This window comes from Lipophrys pholis (genome assembly GCF_963383615.2).
Source record: "Lipophrys pholis genome assembly, chromosome: 17".
Taxonomy (NCBI): Eukaryota; Metazoa; Chordata; class Actinopteri; order Blenniiformes; family Blenniidae; genus Lipophrys; species Lipophrys pholis.
This window is the reverse complement of record NC_137643.1, coordinates 5,690,760-5,710,476: the sequence shown is the minus strand read 5'-3', so window position 1 is coordinate 5,710,476 and position 19,717 is coordinate 5,690,760. Positions and strand designations below refer to the sequence as shown.

The 19,717-nt window shown below is 45.1% G+C and overlaps 2 protein-coding genes across 2 annotated transcripts; both read right to left on the bottom strand.

Annotated features, from left to right (window-relative positions):
- Nucleotides 1-5,498: 5,498 nt before the first annotated feature.
- Nucleotides 5,499-8,433, bottom strand: LOC308122753 (cytochrome c oxidase subunit 6B1-like). The gene is made up of 4 exons (XM_080484812.1): nucleotides 8,359-8,433; nucleotides 7,271-7,394; nucleotides 6,221-6,321; nucleotides 5,499-5,659 (listed from the first exon to the last, which is right to left on the bottom strand). The coding sequence occupies exons 2-4, from the start codon at nucleotides 7,374-7,376 to the stop codon at nucleotides 5,606-5,608; spliced, it is 261 nt and encodes an 86-aa protein (XP_080340938.1). The 5' UTR covers nucleotides 7,377-7,394; nucleotides 8,359-8,433; the 3' UTR covers nucleotides 5,499-5,605.
- A 2,935-nt stretch (nucleotides 8,434-11,368) lies between these two features.
- Nucleotides 11,369-19,517, bottom strand: LOC308122937 (uncharacterized protein; the record flags this gene model as incomplete). The annotated part of the gene is made up of 5 exons (XM_080485120.1): nucleotides 11,369-13,245; nucleotides 13,341-13,520; nucleotides 14,429-14,679; nucleotides 14,883-15,645; nucleotides 18,759-19,517. 5 exons carry the CDS (start codon nucleotides 19,515-19,517, stop codon nucleotides 13,036-13,038), a joined length of 2,163 nt encoding a protein of 720 aa, XP_080341246.1. The 3' UTR covers nucleotides 11,369-13,035.
- Nucleotides 19,518-19,717: the final 200 nt, after the last annotated feature.

Below are 19,717 nucleotides of genomic sequence, written 5' to 3'. Positions count from 1 at the left end.
GGGAATGAAACAGGGAGGATGTTTTCGATAAGGTGTTCAGCTCATTATCCAGCAAATAAGACATCACTTCTGTAAAATTAAGGAAAAAAAGCTTCTTTAAATCATATCTGTGCTTTTTTTCCTTCAAAAATTATGTTATATTTATCTTATCTAAAATGTCATATTTCAAAGTTACTTAAAAGTAGGATTTCATAAAGAGTAATTTGTTTACGAAACACAAATTAGATCATGATTATGAATAAAACAAAATAGAAAACATACAAATTCAACATCGTGTTTAAGGATATATGTTCAGCATAGATGTATCCTCAGTGTTTCAGTGAAACGTAAACTTATTATTATACCCATTTGTTGTTGGGTGCTATACTTATAGTTTTTTACACATACCTTATCTATAGTTTCTATTAGCTCCCTTGTATATATATTTACAGTTTTTTATTTATCTTTTGTCTTATTCTAGGTGTAACATGCACCATGAGAGTTGTCTTTTAATTTCGTTGTAGTTATACAATGACCATAAACTATTCTATTCTATTCTATTCTATTCCATTCCATAACATAAGATGGCACAGTATATTTTAATGTCAGCACAACAATATTCTTACATTAACAATGGCGAGTACATTGTTGTTATTGTCCATCTACTGAGTATTTTAGAAAAGTTGAGTTTTCCACCAGTTTCCATGGAGACGGAGAGTATTTTCAAAAAATTCCGCTTCGGGAGCCATTTTCAAAAACTTGCTCTGTTTTGGTGGAAAAGGACACACAAAAGGCAGCAAAGTTTTACGTTTTGACTTGAAAAAGTTGTTGTTCATTTTCATGAACTTGCCTAATGTATGTAACTTGCATCCTCATGAGGATGAATCCCGTCACACTTTAAAGACAGACTCTTCATCGTGTGTCAGAAATCATCAGCTTCACTTGATATTAATTAACAAAGACACTGAATAAAAGAGCTTGAAGCTTCACATGAGAGTCAAACCAAGCTCAACCACACACACACACACACACACACACACACACACACACACACACACACACACACACACACACACACACACACACACACACACACACACACACACACACACACACACACACACACACACACACACACACCTTCCCTCCTTTTCTCTCCCTCTCACCGTCAGTCTCCATGTCTGATTTGTTTTGCCGAGTCACGGTGACTCAGCAGTTAGACTTTGGGTCACATGACAACGCCCAAAATGTCTCAGTTAGAGATCAATCAGGTCAAATATCATCGGACAAGATCGAGAACATTTTCTGCTGTGAAACTCAAAAAATCCTTTAAAGAAATCCTTCAATCCAACCACTGAAATCTTCCTTCACTGTTTACCAGCTTTATTTGAGAACTTCTTCTTTTCTTTACCTTTTAGACAATTTAAACCGTCTCCAAATGTCTTACCTGAAAATTTTGATTCTCTTTCAGTTCAAAACTTGTCCTATAAACACTAATCTCATAAATACAGGATTTCTTTTCATTCCATTGCAGCCGACATGATGATAATTTGCACGCATCAGCCGTGACGTCATCACGTCATGTTCACAAGAAAAACCAGAGGCGAGCAAAGGACAAACTCCCATCTCTGTAGTCGCCTTTCACTGAGCAGATGCTGTGTTACCATGGCGACGGGAGTCATGAGGACAGCATCTGGTCACGGCGTCCTCACACACACACACAGACAGAGACACACAGTTTTAACGTCATGTTATTGTTGATGTCTGCACGTGTAAACATGAGGAGTTTCAGGTTCAGCGGCTGTACGCTTGAATCACAAAATCAAATGTCCCATCTCTCCTTTTTTCCTCCATTCGACCGACAATCTCCAAATCCCTCCCTTCCTCCTCCTCCGTCTCCACGGCAACAGCCGAGATGTGACAGCTTCATTGACAGTAGCTGAAGCGTTGCCGCCGAGCTGCACACATGCAACAGGCGCTCGTAGAATCAAAGCCACCGCGGTGGTGCATGAGGGCGTGGGCTCGCACGCTCAGGCCACATCTGACCTACATCTGCACGAGAGTCAATCAACCAGTGGTATCGAGTTGCTGACAGGGTTGCGTTCAAGAACAGCCGCTTGCTGCGTGTTTGTGTGCGTGTCTGTGTTGACACGCTGAGCCTGATCAGCGCTCAGAGAAGCAGCAGGAGGAGACCGAGGTGCGACGGCTCGCCCTTCACACACTCACAGGTCAGCTGACACCTCAACATTCGAGCCGCTGAATCCACGAGAAGACACACGGATGCTCCCGTGTTTATAAGAAGTCAGAGACTGTGGTCATTATTGTCTCATGTTATTCGCACATTGCTGTCAGATGTCTTCCCACTATTTGTCATTTTGATGCTTTTGTGAACGATGACACAGCAAAAAATACATTTTGGTGAATTTATGTTCAGATTTCACAGTATTTTCCCACTTTGTGGGTCAAATGATGAAGGAAAGACAATTAAACTGATGAAATTTACTTTTGTCGCATAATATAGAAGCAAAGCTTTCAACATAGCTTCTTTAAAAACTTTTTTTAAATTTAAAAATGTGTGTAAATGTAGTGCAGTTCTTATTCTCTTCAAAACCTGATATTGTTTTCAAATGCTTTGTTGTGAAATGTAGACAACAGTTCAGTGAATAGAGTCAAAGTTTTACATAGTTTAGAAACAGTTTACACACAGTATAACAAGTTCTCTGTCAAATCTGTTGGTGACAAATGTGTTTAGGAATTCCTGAATAATAAAACAAACATTTTCCTTTCGTGTTTTGTATTTAATGTAAATATAAAACCGATTTTAAAAGATCTGGTTTTCTTTCAAATATAACATTAGAACTTTTGTGTTGTTCGTCCATCAATGACGAAATCTATTCGGAAACTTTGAAACAAAACAATTAGGATTTATTGTGAATGTTATAGATATTGCAAATAACACACATTTTATAAGAAAAACAAGCCAAAAACAGTTTTCCTTTATTCATTTGAATCGGGTGAATTAAGAATTGCACTAAACCTGTAAAAACTAATTTCTTTGATGAAGATCTCGTCATTTTATCTAAACTTAAATAAAAGCATCATTAAAAAGTACAAACACCATGTCTGTTACGTCCAACCTCCGTCTGGTTGTTTTTATTTACCCTGGATATTGAGTCCCCAGCGGATCTGTGTCGGTGTGTTACTTTTGTGTGTACGTGCAGACACACACGTGTAGCTGGAAAGAGAAAGGCAGACGTACTGTCACGAGATCTAATGGCTCTTAAAGCCCACAGGAAGTGTTTTGAATGTTTAAACGTGATGTCATTTCATTTCTTTTCAGATTCAGTGAAACACAATGCAGCAAGTACGTAAACATAAACACACATTCGTCTGTCCTTGGTCGTGTCTTCTGTTGTGAAGATCTTTACTTAAAGGTACAGGACAAAAGTGACTCACAGAGAAGCTGCAGAATGATGTCCTCACTCACACCCTTAGACCCAGTGCAGGCCTGCAGGCGTGATGGGAAACCACGGCCTGCATTCACCAACAAATCCAGAAGATACAGCAGCTCTGCTCCATACTGAGCACAATAATGAGCTGATGGGTGAGTCACTCAGCCTCATAACGCCTCATAACGCCTCGTAACGCCCACACAGCTCCGCTCAGACCCTGACTCCTTATAGAACCAGCTTGGATTGAGTTCAAGCATTTAATGAATGAGAGGAATTATAAGAATCCACTTGCCTGTCCTTCCATCGTCTCGGATGTGGCTGCAGAAGGTTAAGATGTCGAGAGAGGCGCAGGGGAGCTTCAGGTGGTGGTTGAGACGCTGGCTCAGGACCCGCCCGCCGGCGCTGACAGCTGCAGGAAAAGAAACGAACCCGAGCGTCAGGCGCTGTCCATGGTACCGAGAGGGGCACGAGCGCCTCCATCACCAAGCAGAAGCACCGACTGCTCGTTTCTACTCACATCCCGCTGGAAAAGTACAGGATGTAACGAAGCTACCCGCTTTTTACTTCTGTAGGTCAAACTGGAGCAGGGAGACGAGTTTAACCCCTTCCATGTCGCCGAGAAAAAGAAAAAAAAAAAGCCTAGAATTGTTGCCCATCAGGGGCGTGAAGGAGACTCACCTGTCGGGGTGAAGATGGGCTCTCCGGGGCTGCGGCCGTTACTCTCCTCCGCTCATATGAAACGTCTCCGGAGGCGCAGCGAGGAGGACAGCACGTAGCCGTGGATGGACGTTGTTTCCCCGGTCAGCCAACGGGAAACGGCGACGCTCGGATGTCGTGACGTGGCCACGCCCCTTTGTTTTATTAAATTTTCTTTTTACGTGCAGGGGGCTGCGCGACTCGTCCGCATCATCACCGCATCCCGCGAGGCGAGGCGGCGCCTCCTATTATGGAGGCGTATAAATGTGGCGCATGCGCAGGGAGGGGCGGGGTGGTCGTGCTGGGATGAGCGTGCGCTCCACTCTCCTCATCTTCCCATAATGCCCCTCTCTCTCTCTCTCTCTCTCTCTCTCTCGCGACCTTGACAGGAGCGCGCGGTGACGGACGCCGCTGATGCTGCAGATGCTGATGCAACGCGGCCGGTCACCGGGGCAACGAGTCACGGGATGCGGCTCGGCTCAGAGGATGCTCCGGGTAGAGGGATGATGATGATGATGGAGAAACTTCTGGGGCAACACAGGAGTACACAAACAAAAGCATCGACAGGATGCAAGTGAAACTTGGTATCAAATGAACGCAGACTGCAGCTCCCTGCCTCGTGATTTGCTCGTGACTCAAAGAAAAAAAAAAAAAGTCAGGTGAAAATCTACGTCAGAGTTTGTGTGAAAGGATGACTCACCACCTTCAGTAGTTTCCTCGAACTACCTTCACATGGAGAGAAAGTGCCTTCACAATGATATACATGCTTCCTTCTTGTAGCCGATCATGAGAGTTCATAGTTTAGTTTCTCCAAAAGTTAAATATACCGACCGACTATATAAAACCAGAGGTGTCAAACATGAGGCCCGTGGGCCAAAGTCGGCCCACAAGAGGCTCCAATCCGGCCGCCAAAACACCAAGCACACTGTAAACATTTCAAAGAAACCATTATTTATAAACACGTCTTCAGAGAAGCGACACGACACCGAGACCCAAGCTGAGATGATCAGTGATGCTATGAAGGATAGCAATTAGCATACCTAGCATTAGCCTCAAAGCTAAGCTGTCAGGGTGAGTTGGGTGAACACATAATGCAGTAGTGAGAGAAGTTGTTTGGGGGAAATGAAAGTGTATTTTGCACCAGAATGTTTAATTGAAAATTTACTTGATGTTGTTGATTGTAGTCATTTTCAGTAATCGTTCTGTTCACGTATGCTCTGCACCACAGCAAAGAGAAACTTCACATTGAAAGATTATTAGAGCTCCATTTCCCCGGGTTGACTGCCATGGTTTAAGGCTGTCATTGTCTTGTTTTGTCGTTTCCGACGTTGTTTGAGAGGTTAAAGTAAAAAAAAACAAAGCACAGCACGGTTCACAGTCTCATTAAATAATTTATTCAGTTGCTTCTGTACAGAAATATGAGCATGTTTCACATTAATGTAGTTAGGGGGAGAAAAGAAGAGGTCAAGTCTGAACCCTCAGATCTTCCCTGCAAAGCTTCCGTCTTCCAGCTGGTCGTCCCATTTCTGGACCTGCAGGACAGAGTGAGAAAAAGAGGAGAACTTAAGATAAGATATCCCTTTATTTATCTTGCATGTGGAGAAATTTGTAAGCAGAGTGTTTCAGCTGTTTGGGCCACTGTAGATAACATAGTTATTTTCTGAATGTTTGTTTTCATCTCTGTACGCATGAGTACAACCTGTCTCAGTAATCAATCCTACCAGAAAACTAAAAACTGATTTTAAATCTACTAGCTGATCTATACATTTACATAAACCCTGAGAAGACGTCATTGTGTTTTCAGAATCACGGTAGAAACAGCAAAAGCAAACGTATTGAAGAGCCAGAATTATTCTGTCAATCACGCCGACACTGGAGCGAAATCAACGGCGAGCTCTCCTCGTTTCAACTCAAGTTCCTTTTTGATCGCTCAATCTCAACATGAAGCCAATTTTAGTGAAACGTTCTGGTGCAAATTACAGTGAAGACGTCTCCTGTAGCTGTTGCATTCTGGGTGTTTTTACAAACTTAATCTCTAGACTTGAAGGATCTGGTGCTAGAAGCTGCTGTGGTGTGAAGGCAGCCTGACGTACCCAGCTGAGAGGGCAGAGGCTCTTGTAGACCCTCTGGTACCAGTCGCAGGGAGCCGTGTCCTGGTCTTTAGCCGACAGAGCTTTGTTACATCTGTGGTAGTCTGAAGAAAAGAAAAAGAAAAACAAAACAGCCGTCAGATTCATCCGACATCGTCATGCTGTGCAAACGATAGAAAAACACCTCCAAATAAAGAAACAGCTGATCGGTTTATCTGGACTCAGCTGCTGCTTTTGTCCAACATCAATCAGCAGAGATTCCCGGCTGGACGCATGTCAGGCCTCAGCGCGACGGCGGCTTGATGACAGGCTGATCGCTGATTAAATGAGTGAAACGTTATGTACAAGCGAGTTATCTGTTGATTCGGTGGCACTGGCAGTGGAGACCGAGACCGGAAGTACACCCGACCTGACAAACCGCGGCCACTCTGAACCTGTAAAATACTCCTGTCACAGATTCTCCCGATTGAATTACAACTAAAAAGCGGATTTGAAGGAGGCGGGATCAGAGAAGTAGACCTTTACCTTCACTGCTCTCCCACGGGGAATCATCAGCTGATGCAACGTTACACCGAGCTGCAGCACTTTGTTTTCATTAAAAAATCAAGCAGAACTGCTTCATGTGGGAATCTTTACTGTGGCAAGTTGATCCGATTTCTAATCTCATCATAATTATTTTAATAATTCAGATTATTCGAGTGAAAAAAAGAAAGCATCCAAGAGTGTGACAGAAAAGACCGTTTGAAAACATTACATCACAGATTGGAGGCTCTCACCTCAGGATCAGAAATGCTTTTGTGTGATTAGATAAAAGAATAAATGTCAGCTGAAGGCCTTCAGAGAGCGACTGGATCTGGTTTCAGTGACCTTACAGCAATGCGGTGCAGCTTTTCTCCGAGGCACATGTGACCTGCGACCATCTTTACCTGCTTCAGTTAAAGGTTGAGCGAGGACACGGGCCTGTGCTGGCCTGACGTGAGGAACCACGTCGGAGTTGGATGAGAAGGCACACAGAACACGCAATAAACGGAGAGGAGAGGCGATTTCTCTTACCCAGGAAGTTCTGGTAGCAGTTGCGGGTCTGGTTGGTGTTGGGGAACCGGGCGTCAAAAGGAGCCGTCCTGTAGTTCTTGATCTTCTCCTCGATTTGGTCGGACATCTTTCAGCTGCAGCAGATCTACAAAGAGTAAGAAAGGATGTGAGCATCTCTCCCAATACTCTCTCTCTACCTACACGAAAACACTTTATTGTAAACAAGAAATGAAGTTACACGGTGACACTGAGCGGATTAGAAAGCAACAGGATCAGGGATCTAGATGTTCACATGAATTTTATATATGTGTGTATTAAATAAAATTGTGTTAATAAGGTAACTTGACGCCTGTATTGTGTGCACGTGCGTAGTTGTGAGAGAGTAGTAATGGATCAGAGCAGACATAAGCATGCTATAATTTGTAAACTGCTAATAATAATAAAAATATATTTACATGTAAAGTTAGAGACAAATAAGAGCTGCCGCACCTCAAATCAAAGCCTCCATTTTTTAAAAATAATTTCCAAATAGTTTAGAAAATATATCAAGGTTTCATAAAGTGTTTTCTTAGTTCCGTGAACATCTTCAAAATGAGCAATATTTCATAGGTATTTCTGAATGTACATGAAAGTATACATTTATAAAACAAACCAAAACAGGGCCGAATCACTAAGTAGACACGCTGCGTAAATTAGAATGATTATTATAGTTTACAAGAGGTATCTTCAAAAAAAACGAGAGGAAAATGTAAAAAAAATCTATTTTTCAAAGGGAGTTTGGAACGTGGGACTATGAACAGCACAGTGTAGTATAAAGCAGGCGTTATACATCGTTTCCGAGGGGCCTGGTTCACCTAAAAATAACATTAATATGAGATAAAAGCAAAATCTATGTTATACTTATGTGTATATTTAGGTTTTCTTGCTTTAATAATCTGTGTTAAAAATAGTAAATAACCGTTATGTCTCCTCAGATGTCACTGAATGTGTCCGGAGGGTGAACAACGACATCAAACGCAAAGATTTAACACGAGCGAGCATGATATCAGCAAATAAATCTCAAATAAACAAGCGGAAAGCAGCGTTTTCACAGATTTCTTTTTCTTTACCTTTAAGGGGGAAAAAGTCAGATTTGCCAGGAATCTTCGTCCTTTACGATCCTGAAGGGCTACAGGCGCAATGGATGATGGGAAAATAATGGAGGTTAAGCCAGCACTGGTTTGATTTAACAAGGCGACATTACCCTCTGCTGGAGGGAGGAGGGAGGTGCAGCTGCATGCTGAAGCCTCTTGTTGGATGGACGAAGGAGGTGCAGCCACAGGCTGAAGCCCCCTGCTGGACGCAGGTGGGAGGTGCAGCTGCATGCTGAAGCCTCTTGTTGGATGGACGAAGGAGGTGCAGCCACAGGCTGAAGCCCCCTGCTGGACGGAGGTGGGAGGTGCGTCTATACGCTTAAGCATCTTCCTGGACGGTGGCGAGAGGTGCACCTGTATCCTGAAGCCCCCTGCTGGACGGAGTCGGGAGGTGCACCTATAGGTTGAAGCCGCCTGCTGGACGGAGGCGGGAGGTGCACCTGCAGACTGAAGACCCCTGCTGGACGGAGGTGGGAGGTGCACCTGCAGGCTGACGCCAACAAAAATGTAACCCCACAAATCAAGAAATATCAGCCACATGCAAGTTGGTTTTGATTAATTTAGATGTAATACGGTAATCACACAATGTTTACAAATGACCCTTTCTTGGCTCTTTACTGAAATACTTGGAAATTGACAAAAAAAATAAGAAAAAAGCTTGCTATTGTTGCTTATCAACTTTCTACATGTGACTGACCACATTTTCTTTAAATTAACCAAAGAAGAAATAGAATGAGTCACAATTTTGCACAATAAAACCTTGGATTTGCAGTAAAGTGTATAATCTGCTCCTCAGCTGGAGGTGAACCAGTTTCCTCACATGGTGAATGGACGGCACAGCTTCCAGCTGTTACACATCCTCTTTTTGTTCTGTTCTGTTCTGTTTTGTTTTGTTTTACTTTTCTTTTTTTTTTCTTTCTTTCAGCTCTGAGCTCGACATCCTGGATTAAAAATAAAAAAGTTCCGACTTTCATGAGTTACTATGGTAACCACCTTTCCTCCATATGAAGGGACACCATGCAATTAAAAAGCTTCTGAATACACAGTGAGAAGACACAATGGTGCACACTGTGAACTATATTTAATTAAGAAAATACTGGACACTAATTCTTATTTTTACTGTCAACTCTGTCACCTCTAACTTTATCTAATATTCAAAACTCAATAATAAATACAATAAATAGATCAGTATTGGGGCTTTTCAGATAAGTTTTATTCAGAAAAACATGACAAATGTGCTTTTTATGTATTCCTAACTCATAATGCATCTTGTGTAATGTCGTCAATGAACATAAAGTCACTCCCGATCCAGATTCATGATGTTGACACCCTTTAATGAACAGCTTTCTTCTTAAGGGGTCACCACTGTCGACCTTCTACCTCCTTTCAAGTAACACCAAACCGTCTCTCTGTTGTTTTTAGCTCCACGCTAAACCAACCTTGGCTGACTCTCCAATCTGCTCATTTTAAATGATCTTTGTCTCGAGTCACTTGCATCTCGGCCATCATTTAGACACTTCCAGATTGATCTCTTACACTCTATAGTTTTCATGACCTGCCTTTTCACTTATGCTTGTTAAATGTGAATTCCTCCATCTCCAAATATGAGCAATGATGGCGAAACATTAGAAACAACTAGAATCCTATGACTGATGCCTTTGAATTCATGGTTTTTTTTCCCACCAAGATAGTTAATATATTCATAGCACAGGCGATACATTCTTTCTGAATTCAATGTGTGTTATTATTGCATGCATCAGCGTGAGCTGACAGGTGACCCAGAATCATGGGATCAAGCTGTGAGAGGCTTTAGGTAAAGAGATCTCGTTTGTCCCCCTTCGACCTTCCTCTTTTTCCTCCTCCTCCTCCTCCAATATGCTCCCTGTGGTCTCCAGCAGGAGCTTTCACTCCTCCACCAGCCAGCCTCCCTGCATGGATCACACTTTGTTTACTCCCCCCTAAAAAAAGAAGAAATATGGCAGGAAATGTCACTATAAAGTCAATAAATATTTCCATTTCTTCCTATTTGCAGGTGAAGGATGGAGGACACAAACTGTTCAAAGTGTATTTTACTTTTGTTGGACGTGAAAAACAAAACCTCAGATGACCCCGAGCAAAGGTCTCCATATCGCACAGAGGTCTGGACTCTATTCTTAACTTCTGGCCCGGGTGTGTGTGTGTGTGTGTGTGTGTGTGTGTGTGTGTGTGTGTGTGTGTGCACGCCAAAAACGTGTGTCCTAACAGCTAATATATCAGGAAGAGTGTCTCAAATGTTTACAACCGGAGAGACACAGGATATATCATCAATGAAGTTCTGTGCAGGACGCTGACTTCACTACCTGAGGAGGTTTAAAGGCTGAGGCAGTTTCCACTGGTGACATGTGTGTAATGTCATGAGTCGAATCTTCACAAAAATGTGTGAAGTTAATAAATACATCAAGAAAGTGACAGGAAACAGCAGGTGCGCAGAGCTGCAGCTCTTGAATGTGATCACAGCGCCCCCCAGTGGTCCACACAGACTCTCAAAGGGCAGTGATAACACTATAAAGAGAAAAGATTTGGTTGAAGAAGCATAATATCCTCAAAAAAACCCATCCGCTTCCATCTCTAAGTGACCTTTTTGCAGCACAAATGCCGAGTCGGGGTCAATGTTCTGCAGCGGGATGGAACTTTCCAGCTGTAAAAACATTAAAATAAGGTTCTTTCTGCCCTTTGCATGCATGAAAAATCAATTCAAAAGTATTCGTGGAGTTTTGTTCAAAGTATTTTCAAGCAAAAGTGTAAAATCTTCTACTTCAGGGCCGATCCCAGCCGTCAGCAGTTCATCACAGGACACACAGAGGTGCAAGTATTCACTGAGAGTAACTGGTCGAGTAATTCCACTTAACACTGGTTATATATTACACGTGTCATTTGTGTGACATCGGTCACAGAAACTCTCCTCCGTCTTTCAGAAGAAATCAGTCGTGAATTCATCAAATATTTTAAGTAGTTTTATTCAAAATCCTGCAGAATTTACAAACATTTGACAGCGTTTATAGTGCATTTTTTTTTTTAAATAGTACTCTTTCAAGTTTTCCATGTCGGTTTATAGTTTTGGCTTACACACGAGGGAGGGACTGTTGAACGGACTCACTGCGACTCTTTGTACATTTACAGCCAAAGACATGAGAAGAACAGACATGAACAAAACCCTATGATACATGAACATGTACACAAAAGGCGATTATAAGCAAGTTTTTTTTTTGGTTGTTTCCCCCCCCCCCCTGTCAGCGATGCATAAAGTGATAGTCGTACATTCAGCTCGGGAAAAACTACAGTCGGGTGTGATGGGAGGAGGTAACGAATACTCGCTTGCACTCGGCCCACGACGCCGAGAGGAGAACAGGTTTCAAAGTGCTGCTCGTCTTGGCATTACAGGATATTTACAGCTGTGTCTGACAACATCGTGGTCCTGATGCAGAGATATTTCATCGCCATGGCAACAACAGCTTCCCCACTTAAAAAAAAAAAAAAAAGAAGAAAACTATCAACACATCTGAACCAGGAACCGTCTGAGTTTCACTCAGAGAGGATGGGGGGGGGGGGGGGGGGGGGGGGTCATAAATGCAAATACATAGCAAAGATGTGTTTACAAACAAACACTGGGTAATGTTTAAAGGTTTAGAAAGTGCTATGTACTTATTTACAATGTAAGAAATACCAGAATAAACTCTTTAAATGATTAGAAACACCTTATACGATGTCATTTACATGTACAAAAACCCCCCCAAACTGTTTTTGTTATACAAAAGTGCAGCTACGAACAGTTTGTCTTCCACACTTTCTGTTCTGGGACCGTGTGTGTGTGTGTGTGTGTGTGTGTGTGTGTGTGTGTCCATGCGGTTTGAGCCGGTCGGAAATAGGCAGGATCACGGGTAAATCCTGAGGAGACGTCAGCATGAGCGCGGCTGTAACGTGTGGCGTCTTGACATTGAGGCGCGTCGCTCTTACGTAACAGAGAAAAGTTCACAACGGCGCTCAGAACACGTAACGCTGCTTGTGCTTTCTTATATTTTTTTCTGAATGCCACAGAAGCGCTTTCTTTCTCCAAAAGAAAAGAAGAAGAAAAAGAAAAAAAGCCTGTAGTAAAGTTTTCAATATGAAATACTAATATAAAACGTCTCATTGTGCAAAACCAACATCATTACATTGGGCTAACACTCTGCCAAACCCCACTTTAACAGCGTCCAGGTGTCCGTCTGGGAGCGCTCCGTCACCCGCTGCCACGTCGGCGGTGCTCACACACACACACACACACACACCGAACAAAACGGGCGAGTTAATGGAAACCAGCAACCTTTAGACCCGTTCTGATGGGAAGGAAATCCTATTATGTGAGCTGGGAGCAGCCGCAGTCGTGACCACGCTCTCCGGAGCCTTCAGGGCCGTCCAGCCGAGACCGAGGGTGTGGGTGGGAAAGGCAGAATAATCGGACAGGAATGGCAAAATTAAACACGTGGAAAAGCAACGGAACCCCTCGGAGTCTGTAGTATAAAGATTCTGGGGGAGATTAAATACACTACAGCCCCGACGATCTTCCACCGCCAGATTTGACACGGGCCTGCAGACAGTAGATTGGACGTGGCGGTCTGACGGTCTTGTTGTCCGTCTTTAGTGGCAGGGTTCGAACGGGAGCTCGCTGAGCCCCCCGTGGAGCTCCACCGACTCCTCCGACCAGGACATGACGTCCCCGACCAGGTGTCCGCCGCACGTCGCCTGGCTGTAGATCTCAGAGGGCGTCAGCACTCGGGACCAGAACTGCAGGTCCGACAGCTCGCCCATGAAGGACTGAGTGACGTCGAAGCGTCCGCCCAGAGTGTCCTGGGGAGGCGGGAGAGGAGACATCAAGGTGTTGACAAACAGAAAGACATCAACATCACACACTGACGTGAGGAAGCGCTGCTCTGCTATGATACCTGCTCTTGACCCAGGATGAAGATCCCTCCAGGCTTGATGGGGTGCCATGCCGACAGGTTCTGCCCCGAGCCTTTCTTCACGCCGTCCTGGTACGCCTCCCAGGTGCCGTCGCGCGTCGCCCACGTCACGCACACGTGATGCCACTTGTCGTCCGTCAGGGTGATCGGCAGCGTCACGGCCTGCAGCGCGGGAGGGGAGACACACAGGGTGAGGACCACAACCACCGTCTTTTAATCAACTTTCATCCGGGGAACCTGTGAAACGCATCAACATGAACATCAAGCTGCAAAATCAATATGAGCGCTGTAGTATAAATGCTAAAGCCATGTCTCAGAGACAAAAGCTGCAGCTTGATAAGAGAAGCTTCTCTGTATTCTCGGAGCAGGGTGCAGACGGTTTGTTTTTCATGTGTTTGTTGTCTTTTCTTTAATTGGAGCACCGACCGGATTTATCGTCGTGTTAAAGGAGTAAACGACTGAAGAGCAAACTGCTGAACGTCTCGTCATTTCAGGATCGAGTTCCTCATGCGAGTTCCTCACTAAGCAGCAGATTATGATAATATGAGAATCTCCACTCGATTCATCCTCAGCCACTCGGAGGAATTAATCAAAGCCTAGAAATCGTTTGCCTTGTGAGGAGCGTTTAGCGGCCATTGATCAGTTTGACGACTGCCAAGTGTGTCACTCGGAGACAACAACAAACAACCCCCCCCCCCCCCCCCCCCCATTGTGGCTCCTGCAGACAATTAGGCCAATCAGCTACAATAATCAGATTAATTGCTTTGTTGATTTCTTGAGCAGGCTGCACACGGTGCCGGGGAAAGGAAGGCGAAAAGAACAAACATCTGCGTTCCTCCCGCTAAGGAGGAAACGAATCAGCCTTTCAGAGAATTAAAGATTAGGGAGGATCAGAGAGTAATTGAATAATTTGCACGTCGACGATCAGCGCGCGGTCTCGTTAGCGTCGCTCAGAGTGAGACATCGGGAATCGTTGAACTGAATCTGAGGAAAATCCTATTCGGAAGTTTTTACCGGCCCTCCAAAATAAAGCCAAAGCAGCAGCTTCGTCCCGACAGTGAAACTTCTACCTTGTCGTTAATCAGCAGCTCCATGGGGTTGTTGCCCCACTCCATCAGCACCAGCTCGTTGGCTTGGCCCGGCACGGCGTAGGAGAACGGCGTGCCGAGGCCCGGACCCGCCCCGGCCTTCAGCCGCAGGCAGACGGTCATGGCGAAGACCTCGCTGACCACAGAGCGCTTCATCCTGGCGTACATGTAGTTGGTCCTCATGGGGAAGTCCAGCATGAAGGCGCTCGGGCTTTTCAGCTTCTTGTGGTTTCCTGTCCAGACACACAGTTTGTTTGTTTGTCAAATTCCAAAAGAAAACTGAAGTGGCATTGTAATGAAGGACCTGTGTGTGTGTGTGTGTGTGTGTGTGTGTGTGTGTGTGTGTGTGTGTGTGTGTGTGTGTGTGTGTGTGTGTGTGTGTGTGTGTGTGTGTGTGTGTGTGTGTGTGTGTGTGTGTGTGTGTGTGTGTGTGTACCGTGGTCACCGTGGTCACCGTGGTGCAGCTGGCTGAGCACCGTCTCCAGCTTGCTGTGTCCGGTCTCTTTGCCGTTGTAAGGCACCCTCCGTGGATGGTGGTCGTCGTAGTGGGGCTCGTAGCCGTGGTGGTTGTCATGGTGACCGTCATCGTGATGGCCATCGTAGTGTTCATATCCGTGGTGATGATCGTGGTGGTCGTCATGGTGGTCGCTACCGTGGTGGTCGTCGTGGTCGTCATGGTGATCATTATGGTGGTCATTACGATGATCATCGTGATGTCCGTGGTGGTCATTGTGGTCGTCGTGGTGGTAGGTGCTGTGATGGTTGCCGTGGTAACCCTGACTCCTGCCACGGTGCCCGTCATAATGGTGGTCGTGGTGGCGGTCGGGATAGCGACTGTGGTACCCGCTGTGATGGTTGTACCTGTGGTTGCCATGGTGGTTGCTATGGTAGCCACTGCTGTGGTGGTCATCATGGCGGCTGTTGCCATGGTTGTCGTCGTGGTGATTGTTGCCACGATGGTTGTCCTCATGGTGGTCGTCGTGGTGGCTGCTGCCGTGGTGGTCATCGTGGTGGTCGTCATGGTGGTCATCGTGGTGGTCGTCATGGTGGTCGTCGTGGTGATCTCTGTGATGGTCGTCATGGTGACTGCCGTCATGGTGATCTCTGTAGTAGCTGTTCAGCTGCTCCTCCAGAGCGTTGATCTTCCTCTGCAGCAGCTCTCGCAGGGAGCTGGAGTAAGAGCTGGACGAGTTCCTGGCCTGTGGAAAGAAAAGTAACACATGAAATACATTTTATTAATTTGATAAATCCTCCTGAAATAAAATCCATTATTAGGCCAGTGTCCATCATGTGCACTCTCACAAAACTATATATGAGTACAAACGGTATGGGCTTACAGATAAAGTGGGTTTACAACATGGATGGAATCATGTGAACATTTATCAAACTAATGACCATATTTGGTCAACTGGTCGATTACAGCACCTTTTAGAGACACTTTGTGGTGAATTCATCCTTTTTGACAATAATTTTTTTCAAGTTTTTGTCATTTGTCAGAAGTGAACAAAATGACATATACTGAAGTATTTGTCATTATGTTCACTTCTGACAAATGACAAAAACTTGAAATATCCTTCAGCTACTTTGCCGAGGACTGAAGTAATATGAGGGTTGTTGAATAGTTTCCAGGACTCCCTTCATGTCCTCCTTCTTCCTCTCCCCCCCCCCCGCTCATCCTCGTCTTCCTCATACGCAAATCCGGCTTTGTTCCCTGCCAGCACACGCCACGATTAATAGCCTCGTCAGGGAGGATGAAGCTAATTGGAGGTGAGGCCGGCTCGCGCCCTTCGGTGCGTGGCCAGAGGCCGGCGGCACCGTCATCCTGTCGCAGGAGGGAGTGACGGAGGATAAATCCTCGGCTGCGATGCTGTTTTGTTTGGCACCTCGGGGGATTGGAGGGGATTTCTGGCAACACCTTCCCGGAGCTCTGCCCCGAGACCACCTGCACCCATAATCAGGCTTTCACAGGTCGGCGGGCAGCTGGATGTTCGCCGTGCGTTGTGACACCAGGATCATGAAAGTGTTTCAACACAACCCGCCTGGCTTAAAGCAAGAGACCCTCTGAAGAAGTGTAAAAAAAAAAAAAAAAACTATCTCACATCAGCACTCCAGCTACAGGAAACGATGCGCGGTTTTAAAGGTGTTAAGTAGAAATTCAGGTTAAACTGGAGCGTCTCCAGTTAGGGGGGACATTTATAGAAATACAGAAGAAACGGGGGATTCACTTCTAATGAAACATATTTTCACCATTTGAATCAGTAATTCCTGTTTCTGCTCTGTGGCAAATATATATTTTTTTATATTTTCAGGAACTTTGAGAGATCTGAAAAAGCACAACACAGAGAGACTTAACTATTTCTCTCATGCAGTACCACATGACGTAGCAATATTAACTATAAACAGCTGATTTAAATGCGAGGCTGAGAACAAAAACATCCCTTTTCCACATGTAACTGACTTTATTTTCTTTTAAAAGGATTTTGAAAACAACATTGAGATCTTCAGGCAATCATCAGTATTTCTTGATGTGCTTGTTGTATATTAACTTTAAAGCCATCATGAATCTTTGTATACAACCTGCAACCGTCACAACCTATTTCAATTAACCTTCGTTATATTTCTTCTACTCATTTGGATGGAAGCATTCAGGCCTGTTTTCTTTTCTTTCTTTTTTTTTAAATAAGAAAAAAACCTGCGATACATTTTCAACAAATTTACCCGCCCCCCGCATCAAACCTGTGAGGATGAGGTTACAAGAACTATCGATTTAAGACTTTTTCTGTTAAAGAAGCACTGAGACATTATATGAGACACATAATGAAATATTGTTTATTCTACAAACGACAGATTTAAAGTGAAATATCACATTTGCTGCACAATCTAAATTTGCTTCTTGTCTATTGTATTCAAACAATTTCATTTTCTGCTTCCGTCTTCACGTGGAAAGTTTGTTCATGTCACCCCATCATGTGGCACACACACACACACACACACACACACACACACACACACACACACACACACACACACACACACACACACACACACACACACACACACACACACACACACACACACACACACACACACACACACACACACACACACACACACACACACACACACACACACACACACACACACACTTACAGGGTTGTTTAAGTTAAAAGGTTAGAGCTAATCAATTTAAAGCATTTTCCAGTTTGAGCTCAGCCACTGACATCCAGGAGAAGGATCAGCAGGCGGAACAACTCGGCAAGGACATTGAACGTACATGGCTCGGAGGAAACAGCCAAACAGCTTTGCTACTGCTGTGTGTGCGTGTGTGCGTGTGTGTGTGTGGGCGACTGGTGGGTGGATTGTGCGAGACGTGGTGCCTCTGACGTTCAGCAGTTTTAATAATAAAACTGGACACGCACCAGGAGAGATACGTCCTGAACGTGTGTCGTTCATGATAAAAATGTCCTCCTCCAGCGTCGAGCACCAACACGCTGTGCGGTCGGTCAGACCACGTCCCCCTGCAATCTGTCCCTCGTCTTGGCTGCAGACTTCACCGGCAGCTGATTCAGTGGCTGAGCTTCTGACCCTCAGTGACGCAAGACTTGACCCCAATTAAGTCAAACCTTTGAAAGGCTTCCGCCTGTTCACAGCCTCTCTCGCCACAATCAGAGTTCAAACAGGTTCGATTGGGCGGAAAATCCACCTGCTCCTTGTTTTTTCTAACAGAATAACTGAAGCCTTTCTCTCAAAACCTGCATAAATAATCATGTCTGTGTCTCATCAATGCACTGGAATATATCAACTTGTGAAAATTTCTTGAAATCCAATTTTTTGCTTCATGTCGTTCTCCAGCAGATCACATTATATACTTGAATGTCACTTAAATACATTAGCTTCTTAAAATAATCCATCATAGTAGAACAAAATCCATCCAAGGAAACACTGAAGGAAATTTGTGTCACTTTTTCTGACTGCAGAAGTGGATTTAACCTGATTGAGCCTTCGGTGTCTTTATGGCCAACTTTGGTATTCATTACAGCTGCAAGAAGCCCAGAGCAGTTTCAGGGTGGCCAAAAGTAAAAAAAACAACAAAACACTTTCAGTTGAAAAAGGAAAACTTCTGTTGTGTTTTGGCTGTACTGTGCTCGGAGCTATTGAAAATGCAACTTTTTGAAATATAAAGAGGCATTTATTTAAATAGTTGCCGTGTAAACGCGAAACTTTTGCAAAAAAGACTAAATTTGAGGTGCAGACGGGGCCTAAATCTTTTTGCGGGGTGAATAATGGCTGTGGTGTTTTCTCTTGGTCCTACCTGCAGGTTCTCCAGCCTCTCCTTCAGCGTCTGCAGGGTTTTGCCCGTCTGCTCCGGGGAGAAGGAGCTGTGCTTGCTGTGCGACGAGCCCTTCCTGTGGTGGGGGTCCGGCCTGTGGCCGCCGTGGGAGTAGTGGTGGTCATTGCTGTGAGACCCCGAAGGCCCGTGGTGCGTCGGCGTCACGTGGTGGCCGCCGTGATTTCCGTGGTGGTCGTCGTGGTGGCTGTCGTGGTTGCTGTCGTGGTTGCTGTCGTGGTGGCTGTTGTGGTGACCGCTGTGGTGGTTGTCGTGATGGCCCACGCTGTGGTGACCCCCGAAGCCCTCGCACAAGGTGAGCTTGGCGGTCAGCTCCCTGATGGTCTCGCGCTGGTCCAGGATGGTTTCCTTCTGCCTCACCAGGCTCTCGCGCAGGTGCAGGATGGTGGCTTTGGCCTCGTCGGACATGGCGCCGCGCCGGCTGCTGCCAGGGTGGTCGTTATTGTGGCTGCTGCTGCCGCCGCTCGGTCCGTGGGGCACACTGGGTGGGGAGAAGCAGCTGGGGTCTGCGTCGGGGGGGATGGGGGTACAAACAAACTTGGGGCTAATTCCATAGTCATATTCTATCCCCGGGGAACTTCCCACTGCAGCGGCACATGACAGGAAGTAATAGAAAATCAGAGAGCGCAAAGGGAAGAGGGAGAAGCCCGTCGAGGCTCTGACTATTTGCTGATGCCTTGCAGACAAAAGCACGAGGCTCAGAGGACCGATGTCTCTGGCCATGTTTGGATGGAGTCCAGCTTCTTCCTCGATAATCGACGCTCCTCAAAGGCTTTAGCGTTGTTCTGACCAACACCATGAATGGAGTTCATTTGCATTTGGTTGTAAAGAGTCGGGGCAGAGCATGTCAACCAAAAAACAAACAATATTTCTTCTCAGACAACATAAAGTCCTGGGGTCGTACTCCGAATACCGGCAAACTC

Bases quoted from the DNA above. Each gene is read 5' to 3' on its own strand.
- LOC308122753 (XM_080484812.1), bottom strand. From the start codon at position 7,376: ATGTCCGACCAAATCGAGGAGAAGATCAAGAACTACAGGACGGCTCCT. The intron at 6,322-7,270 runs GTAAGAGAAATC...TCTTTTCTTCAG, and splicing joins CTGCTACCAGAACTTCCTGG to ACTACCACAGATGTAACAAA. The intron at 5,660-6,220 runs GTACGTCAGGCT...TCTGTCCTGCAG, and splicing joins GCCTCTGCCCTCTCAGCTGG to GTCCAGAAATGGGACGACCA.